Source organism: Vicia villosa, linkage group LG5 (genome assembly GCF_029867415.1).
Source record: "Vicia villosa cultivar HV-30 ecotype Madison, WI linkage group LG5, Vvil1.0, whole genome shotgun sequence".
Lineage (NCBI taxonomy): Eukaryota > Viridiplantae > Streptophyta > Magnoliopsida > Fabales > Fabaceae > Vicia > Vicia villosa.
The window spans coordinates 161,695,879-161,705,374 of NC_081184.1; the positions used below are offsets into that span (position 1 = coordinate 161,695,879).

General features: G+C 31.7%; 2 protein-coding genes across 2 annotated transcripts; one reads left to right on the plus strand and one right to left on the minus strand.

Annotated features, from left to right (window-relative positions):
* The first annotated feature begins 342 nt into the window (after positions 1-342).
* On the plus strand, positions 343-1,198 carry LOC131603593 (probable WRKY transcription factor 43). Its single transcript, XM_058875958.1, has 2 exons — positions 343-820; positions 930-1,198. The coding sequence occupies exons 1-2, from the start codon at positions 558-560 to the stop codon at positions 1,126-1,128; spliced, it is 462 nt and encodes a 153-aa protein (XP_058731941.1). The 5' UTR covers positions 343-557; the 3' UTR covers positions 1,129-1,198.
* A 140-nt stretch (positions 1,199-1,338) lies between these two features.
* Positions 1,339-7,372, minus strand: LOC131603592 (SUMO-activating enzyme subunit 1A-like). Its single transcript, XM_058875957.1, has 11 exons — positions 7,214-7,372; positions 7,012-7,113; positions 6,816-6,867; positions 6,522-6,717; positions 6,328-6,407; positions 6,090-6,206; positions 4,631-4,681; positions 2,739-2,805; positions 2,003-2,106; positions 1,828-1,932; positions 1,339-1,747 (listed from the first exon to the last, which is right to left on the minus strand). The coding sequence occupies exons 2-11, from the start codon at positions 7,098-7,100 to the stop codon at positions 1,631-1,633; spliced, it is 978 nt and encodes a 325-aa protein (XP_058731940.1). The 5' UTR covers positions 7,101-7,113; positions 7,214-7,372; the 3' UTR covers positions 1,339-1,630.
* Positions 7,373-9,496: the final 2,124 nt, after the last annotated feature.

The following is a 9,496-nucleotide window of genomic DNA, read 5'->3' on the forward strand; positions in this document are numbered from 1 at the left end:
CAACTATCAATTAACTATCTTTACTATGTTTTATTTATTGGACAAATTGCGAGTAATAAACTTTTCACAAGCAATTTCATGGAAACTGGCAATAGGTGGTCCTTTTTAACGAGTCTTCAAATGTCTGCCACAGTGGTTTAACAAACCTTCCATAAGCCATCTCCATGTTGTGTGTCTCATATTTCTCATTGAATATCTATTTAATACTCCCAGCACGTTTTTTCCTGTTCTCAAAATTGTCACGTCTTTTTTTCCGAATAAAAACCAAAAACAATGTACTAGTACAAAGTTAGATAAAAAGAACATAGAAAATCAGATTCCGTGTTATTCACGGCACCCCCATCCATTTTATACAATCTTATGCAGTTGATTTCATGAATCAATTTATCTTAGTCAGATAAATTTGGCCTTGACCATAAATGTTGACATTCTTGCCGCCCTCATGTTTCATCTCCTTAGAAAATGCATGCATCCTTCATCATTTATCCATATTATATATAACACATGCATCATTTAAGTAATAGTCCTATCTATAGTGCTACCTCAAGTCAATATCAATGGAGAAACATGAAGTGTTATTGCCTATCTCAGCTTCACTTGATGCTTCTCCTTTTGAAGTTAATCGCGGTAGTTGCTCTAATGTTCAAGTTCAAAATGAAATAAAATCTAAAAGAAAAGAGAAATTAAGCGAGAGAAACTGCAAAGAAATCATGAAGCACAGATATGTATTTCAAACAAGGAGTCAGATTGATATACTAGATGATGGGTTCAAGTGGAGAAAGTATGGAGAAAAGTTAGTGAAAAATAGCAAATTCCCTAGGTTTGTGCCATTATTTCATAGCTTGGATTTGAATACATATTTACTTCTACATTTTTTCAGCTCTAAGAAAACTATCTGAATTTTGCCATCCTTTTGTCTCACAATTCAGGAGTTATTACAAATGCTCGTATCGAGGATGCAATGTAAGAAAACAAATCCAAAGACATTCCAAAGACGAGCAGATCGTGGAAACAACTTATGAAGGGATGCATATTCACCCTGTCGAGAAGTCGGCTGAAAGCTTTGACCAGATCTTGAGAAGCTTTATTACAAGCAATCAACTAAATAATGTAAAGTATAATGTCTAGTAATTTGCCGTTGATGAGTGACATCTCTCAGTACATATTCCCTTTCAGATCTGAATAAATTGTTTTAACACATGTATTCATCACCCAGGCTAAATGGCCTGATGTGTATCATCTCAATTTGCAAATGATAAAAGATTAGTGGCTAAAATAGTATGTAAAGTGTATTTTTAGGAGAAAAGTCTTTTACTAAAGATGTCATCAACTCAACTATAGCAAAATCATCACTATATAAATTCAATTAACCAGGTTTACCCACTAGAGAACCCAGGGTGGGTATAAACACGTCGAGCTTTTTTCCTAACCATCACGAAGCTTTGCAACTTCGAAGACGGCTTTGAAGATCAGCATAAATACATTCGAGTGTCTACATTTCAAGACAATTCTAACCCAAAATTATCAAAAGCTAATTACTTAACTATAAATGAGCAGCTAATACGGCAAAAGGTTCGATATTCACAACCAGGATTGCCTGTGACTCATGAGAAACACTGTCCCGGAGAAGTTACTTTCCAGCGTTTAAATCAGATATGTCTTCTATAACACCCTTTCCATCAGAAGCATCAAAATAGAAAAAGTTTTTTATGGGGTCCCCTTTTCCAGAAATTGCTTTGATAACCTCCTGTGATGTTACAATAGTAAATATGGTCAGTAACTATTGCAAGACATCTTAGTGTGTAAATCATAATAGATGATAAATACCTGTCCAAGGATTCCCCCAATAACAGCACAAACTGGAGGAAATTCTGCTGTATCTGCTACCAATCTTTCTAGAAGAGCGTCGGGAACATGAGATTCATTGAGAGACTGTAACGTAAACAGAATGATCAGATGAATAAAGTTTAAAAACATAAATAACTAATTCCAGCAAGCATACTTGTGCAGTACAAAGTTCCTTTTTAAGCTTGAGAACATTGGAAAGATCTGCTTCCGAAACATCTCCCGCACTACGACCTTCAGCCTCTTCAAACTTCTCTATTACTGTGACATATGAAATGATGTTATTAATTGTACATTTGTCTTGGACAGAACAATAGTGTAATTGCAATTGATACACTTCGAACATAAATTAAGACTTTTTCCACATAAAAGACAACAAGCCTACGGAACGTAAGCTCTCCCTCTCACAATTAGGCATGTCTGATTTGACTTGATAAACACAATAATTCAAACATAATTTATTAAATTGGATGATATGGGTTTAGAAAACTGAGTTTTGCATTTTAGACTATAATACATAAAATGTTTCTATACTTTTTGTCGTTTTTATTTGTTCATTTTGACATTCTTACTAGCATAACTAAGTTTCTTGGATCATGTTCCTTGTCATATTTATATACCAACTCAATCTTAATAGAATTGACTAAAAAAAATCCAAGATGAAACGCAATCAGGCTGGATTTGCTTTAACCCAAACTGAATCAACCCATGAATACTCTTGCTTTCTACTTCTCTCATCTCGCATGACGTAGTTGAAAGACCTAATCAATTAAACCCCTTATGCAGACACTTCCGAATAAAAGTTCCGCCTCATAATTGATAATTGATTTGAATCATTTTTTTCTAATTTCACAAATTTTATTCACTAAAAAAAGCTGCATAGTTTAACAAACCTCTCATTGCAAAGTACAGTTTTGACATTCTCCTGTGAAGTGCCCTCCAAGGTACTGATAGAGCATCCTGTAGCAAAAAAGAAAAAGACATACTTAGGAATATGAAGCTCTTAACTACACATAACTCATTGTAACGTAAAATAAGCAAAACACATGGATAAGCTAGAAATGACTAGCAGGTGTTCCTTTAGAAGAGACAACATGGAGCTTGTGTTACCAGGTGAACTACAATTAGACTTTGCAGAAGTGGTGACTGAAACTCACTCCCTAACATATACAGTAAAGATTCTTTAAAAAAAACGTACATTGAAGAACAAAATGGAATGGAGTTCATAATAACCCTAATTGTAGATCTTCTATTTGAAATTAATAATGGCCAATTTCTTTAATGCAAAATCAACAAAATGTGGTAATTTAGAACCTGCAAACCTCAGCGCACGTAAGATCATAAAATCTTAAGATCCAACATTCGATCTTGACTATACACTGTATGTATGTCAGGATCCAATGACACGACGAAATCTTTTCCTTTCAGTTTTTTTTTTAATGCAAAAGTATATATTTATTCGTTTAACTATGAATTTTTTCTATTTAATAAATACAATTGATTTCCTAATGAAATAATTATTTCAAAAACACGATCTCTCTTTATAACTAGACTCCTTATCTCACTCACAGATTTCTTTTAGCTTTTTGATATTAAGAGCTTCAATTTATATCACAATTTCACTAATTTGATAATTATAAGCTTATATTTTAAAACAATTATTCAAATATGACTATGAGAAGTTATTTCTATTTGATCATTATATATATATATATATGATTTAGGCTAAATTACAGTTTTGGTCCCCCTATTTTGTCTAATTCACGAATTTAGTCCCTCTATTTTAAATTCAAACAGTTTTGGTCCCCCTATTTTATATTTCAACAGTTTTAGTCCCCCTCTCATATTTTTTCAAAAAAAATCGACGAGATTTTTTATTTTTTAACTTATATTTTTATCTACGAAATTCAATAATAAGTTTATATACGATGATTTCTCATGTTTTACAAATAATCTGTCATTTAAAAAGTGAAAATATCGTTAATTTTAAGTGAAAAAGTATGAAAGGGGGACCAAAATTGTTTAAATCTAAAATAGGGGGGTCAAAACTGTTTAAATTAAAAATAGGGGAACCAATTTCGTGAATCCGAAAAAATAGGGGGACCAAAACTGTAATTAAGCCTATGATATATATATATATATATATATATATATATATATATATATATATATATATATATATATATATATATATATATATATATATATATATATATATATATATATATATATATATATATATATATATATATATATATATATATATATATATATATATATATATATATATATAATGATCAAATAGAAATAACTTCTCATAGTCATATTTGAATAATTGTTTTAAAATATAAGCTTATAATTATCAAATTAGTGAAATTGTGATATAAATTGAAGCTCTTAATATCAAAAAGCTAAAAGAAATCTGTGAGTGAGAGAAGGAGTCTAGTTATAAAGAGAGAATATATTCGACCATTCTTTTTAAAAAATTCCATGAAAATACCCGATAGTAAATTGTTGACTATAGCAATAATAATAATTTTTTGTCATGCAATAGAGGAAGTGCAAGTATCTCATGGTCATCGTTATCTTGATTCACCATCTTTTTTTTCATTGAATATTTTAGATAACATTTGGAACATATAGAAAGTCTTGAGGTTTGCAACTCATCAAGACTCTATGTTAGATAGTAAATACTATACTATTTTGAGAGACATCAACGATTTTTCACAAAAGATAAAGACATGCACTATACAAATGCAGCATTAATGAATTAAGACGCACATACCTCAAAACTTGGATATTTTAGGTGGCATTCAATAGTTTCCTCCATTTTTTTCTGCCAAGGAAGAACGAAACATTAAAAAATAGTGGTAGTTGTAGAAGCAAGCACAGTATTCACATATATTTATCATCTAGAATTCTAGAACTGGAAAGAGCATTTTGCTGTTGTTACAAAGATAAGGGCAAAACACACAAGGTTAATAAAATTCTTAATAAACCAAAATTATCAAATGGCCAACATACTACAATCCGCAACCATAAGCATCATTGAGAATACTGGAATACATTTTTCATCCATCCCAAGCATCATTGAGAATACTTGAATAAATTTTTTATCCATCCCAAGCATCATTGATAATACTGGAATAAATTTTTTCATCCATCCCAACCTTTGTTTTAACTAGGTTTCCTGCTTAATGTGATTCATTTTACCCACAAATCTTGCCGTCATGACTTCTATCACTAATAGCAAGGAAAAACCCCTACAACAGATGAGGATTTCAATAGATTCCATCTTCATCATTTTCATAAATTGAAGAGAAATATATGTTATCTGATTAACCATCATCACATAAATACATGGGGATTGACAAAACAAATCAAAGTGGATAACCAACGTAAAGGGGCACAACATAATTTTGTAGCACATAGGTTTTCGGGTACAAAATGTGTAGGGAAGTGTTTTAAAAATCAAGAGTCTAGGCAAGATCGGGGATGAAAGATCGTAACTTAAGGAATGTAGGCACAGATTGTAAGATTCTAATGAAAGGAAAAAAATAAACTTAAATACATATGCTAAAAAATAATGATAGATTAAAAAACTATATCCATTCTCCCACATACTCGTAATCGTAAATTCATAACTTCACAAATAATTTCAAAAACTAAGTAAAAAAAGATTTGCAAGAAACAGAGGAACCACACCCAATTCCCCTATAACTGAGGAACAAAGGGGAGAGGTTCTGAGGCGCGGAGGAAGGTGTGAGAAGCCGTAAGAGAAGAAACGGAGAGATTTTCCCTCGAAAGAGGATTTATGTGAGGAAGAAGTAAAACTTTTCAATTTCTACTTTCTTTCTTTTTACAGTTTTAAACCTGGGAATTTACCAAAAGCTGACCAAAATTTATTAAAATTAAAAAATTAGGGCTATTTTTGCTATAACCGGCCCAACTTAGGGAAAAATATTGGCAGCGGTCTTTTGAGATCTTGCCACCTCTCCGATCCCATTCAGAGTCCCGCACAGAAGAGTGGTTCTGACTTCTGAGACATAAGATTGCACAATCTTACAAGATGACTCGCGTTCTTACATACATTGGTCACGGGTTCAAATCATGTCACACCTAACAGTAACAATTAGTTATTATATAAAGCATTAACAAGAAATCAATTGTGAATAGTTCTCAATTAGAAAAAGTCACAAAAGTTGATGATATGCCGGGACAAATTAGATCCACAGAAATGATACCTTAGAATATTTATAGTCCTGCAAATCAACGAAAATTTCACCAGAAGAATCCCTACAGTCAACGGTATAAAATGCTACACGTTTTGATGCTTTCCGGCATTTTTCATTGGCTAGTTTCTACAGCAAAATAATACAATGTTAGAATTTAAAAGAAAATTTACAGTAACATATATCCATAAAGTAAAGTATAAATTTACAGAGATATATAGATAGATCAATAAAGGATTTTCAACAGTACTTTGGCTGAACGTGAGCAACAACTGACGACAACAACGTCAAATTTGCTGAAGAACTCGACATCAAAACTTGACAAATCACCTGAAGTCATGTCAAACGACAGAGACAGATAAACAAAACACGGTATAAAAAAACAGAAACCAGATACAACATAAATGTAGAAGAAAAATCAGTAAGGGAGAGCGTACTAAGAACCTTTTTCCACAAAAACACGAACCATAGGATTGAAATCTTTAAGCGAATCACAACAAAGCTGAGCAATGGTCTTTCCACCATACACATTCTCATCAGGAGGAATTAGAAAATTCGAAGAAAGCACTTCCTCGGTGACAAGTCGATCATCAATTAAGGTAAGACTACCTACTCCAGCTAGAACAATATTTTTGCAAAACTATACAACCACAAGAAAACAAAAAACTCCTTACACGAGAAAAAATGAAAGTTCATAAAATAAAATGTAATAAAAATAACAAAATAAAACCAGTATACCTCAGATATAGTTCCTTTCATTCCATAAACCAACACATGAGCTTTGCTTAATCTAAAACAACATAATCACGATTAAAAACTAAAATCACTACACTAATTAGAGTTGATTAGAACACTATTTCTAGGTTAGAGCTTAAAACTAACAAAATCAAATTAAAAATGATAACAATTTAGAAAATAGAAAGAAAGAAGAAACCTTCTCTGAGCATCTGCTCCCCAAACCCTAATCTGCCGGTCATACAAAGCAGTCTCCTGTGCCGTCAACTCCTCGCCGTCGCCGTCCATTCCTAGCCGTAAACTGTTAAACGATGTTAACGGAAACTTCAAAATCGGTTTCGAAAATTCAAAAAATCATGGAGAATTCACAAAGTGAAGCAGACAATTAGTTAGAAACAAACAAGTAAGAAGAAAGTCGAAGCGCTAAATTGAAATTCCGTTGAAGGGTGAAATTCGTATCTCAGTGTAAGGGCGCGGAGAGGGGAATCGTCGGTGACTGAGTATAATGAAGTCAGCGATTAGAACTAAATTGGGCTTCTTTTGTTATGGGCTTTTTGGCCCATTAGATGCAACCATAGAGAGAAATCTTCCTGCCTCCAAATTATACATGGCACCCCCACATCCCCTGTGTTTTTACCATTATATTTCCTTTCACAAAAACTATTGGAGCGATTTGAATTTTTTCAAATCCTTTGTAATTTTCCGAATATTTTGCATTTGATGACAAGTTTGAATTTTCACCGCATTTTAAAGTATTTTTTGTACTTTTTAATGTATTTTTACCGCATTTTTCAAAAGGTTTTTCCGTATTTTTTGAAAAATCCAGTAAAAATGTATAAATTTGTAAAGCAGTTTTATACTGTCAGTGAAATCATAACCGTTAATTTTTGTAGATGCTTAACTTTTTCTTTAAATCACATATAAAGTATTCCTTTTTAAGGATTGTGATGCACTGACTGTGTAAAATATTTTACACTGGCAGTGCACTACCTTTAAGCTCTTATTATATAACATCACTATTTATTATAAAAGTTTAGTATTACTTAGACATTTGCACAACATTGTTTATTATATAACATTTTGACACGGTTTATTACTTAGAAATTGTCGCATCCAACTCAATCAATCTCTTTGTTAGCCTACTGTGATATGATCTCTATCTAGCTTTCAAATCTTCATCAGTCTTCAATTCAAAAAGATTGTATTTCACCCTTTCATCAGTATCAAGCAAGTCTTAATGAAACTCGATCTTATCCACCTTTCTATTATCCGTATCGAACAACAAATCATTTAACTTGGATATCGAGACGGCAAGACATGCACTGTCCGTCAGAAGTCGAAATTCTGCAAGAATTTTCGCCCAGTTGAAATACATGTTTGCCTTAGACAAAAATTGAGAAAAAGACACTATAAAATATTACTTTTGACAACACATGACCCCTATTTACATAACTCTAATCAAAGTTATTATGTGTTAGTATATATTGCTTATTGCTGAGAAAGAAGAGCACTGTAAGATGTTATTTTTAGCAACAAAGAGGCACGTGTGTATATATTCAAATTTATTATGTTATTATATCCCTTTGTTTTGTTTGCTACATGGATTCACTGTTTACAAACACGGAGGATATTTCCAAAAGAAATAATGGTGCCTGTATGTTTTATATCCTCTGTTTTTTTCCTTGCTTCCAAATATGTTGATTATGGATTCTTCTTAAAATACAATGTGGTGAAATCATTATCTTAAACTATTCAAAAAAAAATTGGTTTCTCGCCTAAAAAATTAAAGTAAAAATAATTTTTAAAAAACTAAAAAATTATAAAATTAATTATAAATGTGGATGCTATTGAATTAAAATTTTGACCACTCTTATAGAAAATATAAGTGAGACAAACATATCCGACATAACAAATTTGTTTTACCACTCTTATTATTTACTTATAGTATCATATAAAAATATCTTCTTTATGTGTTTAGTGGTTCATAATTAAAAAAAATAGATTTATTAATTTAATTATAAAAAATATTATTTATTAAAATATTTATAAAAAATTAGATTTATTGCCTAATGCCTAGAGTAGCTTAATACTATTTGACTCAATTCTAGAGTGTGTTGCCTTTTACTATTTAACTCAATGACTAGAGTAGCTTAAAACATGCTATTACCGACATGAGTATACTCGTATCATAATTTATTAATATTACTAGTGAACTATACGAGGAAGTATTAAAATTGGAAGACAAAACGATGTATTAAACTTGCCTAGTAAATTGAGAAAACGTCGTTACAACTTTCCTGTTCCTGCAAACAACACGCTTCGTTTTCACATCCTCAGCACCATCACATAATATCAACAATTTCAGTCCTGCCACAACAACAAGAAAACACCATGTCCAATTTGTCAACAAAAACAACTAATCAAATGTTCCAATTTTCTCAGTGCATGCATCATGCATGTTCGAAATACCGATAAGTATGGTAGTGATAGAGAAAACATAACCAAAAAGGAAAAACAATGATTTACAAAGTGTTGGTTGTGACAAACCTCTATGAGTGAAAATATCCTGGTTCCATGTTCCTAATATGGTCCACAATCCCACAAGTTTAGCATCAAGATGCAGTGGCATTATGAACTGTGACTCATTTAAACGTGTACTTGATTTTCCTCTACCTGATTTGCCA

Bases quoted from the DNA above. Each gene is read 5' to 3' on its own strand.
- LOC131603593 (XM_058875958.1), top strand. From the start codon at position 558: ATGGAGAAACATGAAGTGTTATTGCCTATCTCAGCTTCACTTGATGCT. The intron at 821-929 runs GTTTGTGCCATT...CTCACAATTCAG, and splicing joins AAAAATAGCAAATTCCCTAG to GAGTTATTACAAATGCTCGT.
- LOC131603592 (XM_058875957.1), bottom strand. From the start codon at position 7,100: ATGGACGGCGACGGCGAGGAGTTGACGGCACAGGAGACTGCTTTGTAT. The intron at 6,408-6,521 runs GTTCTTAGTACG...ACATGACTTCAG, and splicing joins TCGTGTTTTTGTGGAAAAAG to GTGATTTGTCAAGTTTTGAT. The intron at 4,682-6,089 runs GTATCATTTCTG...CTTCCTTGGCAG, and splicing joins AGGACTATAAATATTCTAAG to AAAAAAATGGAGGAAACTAT.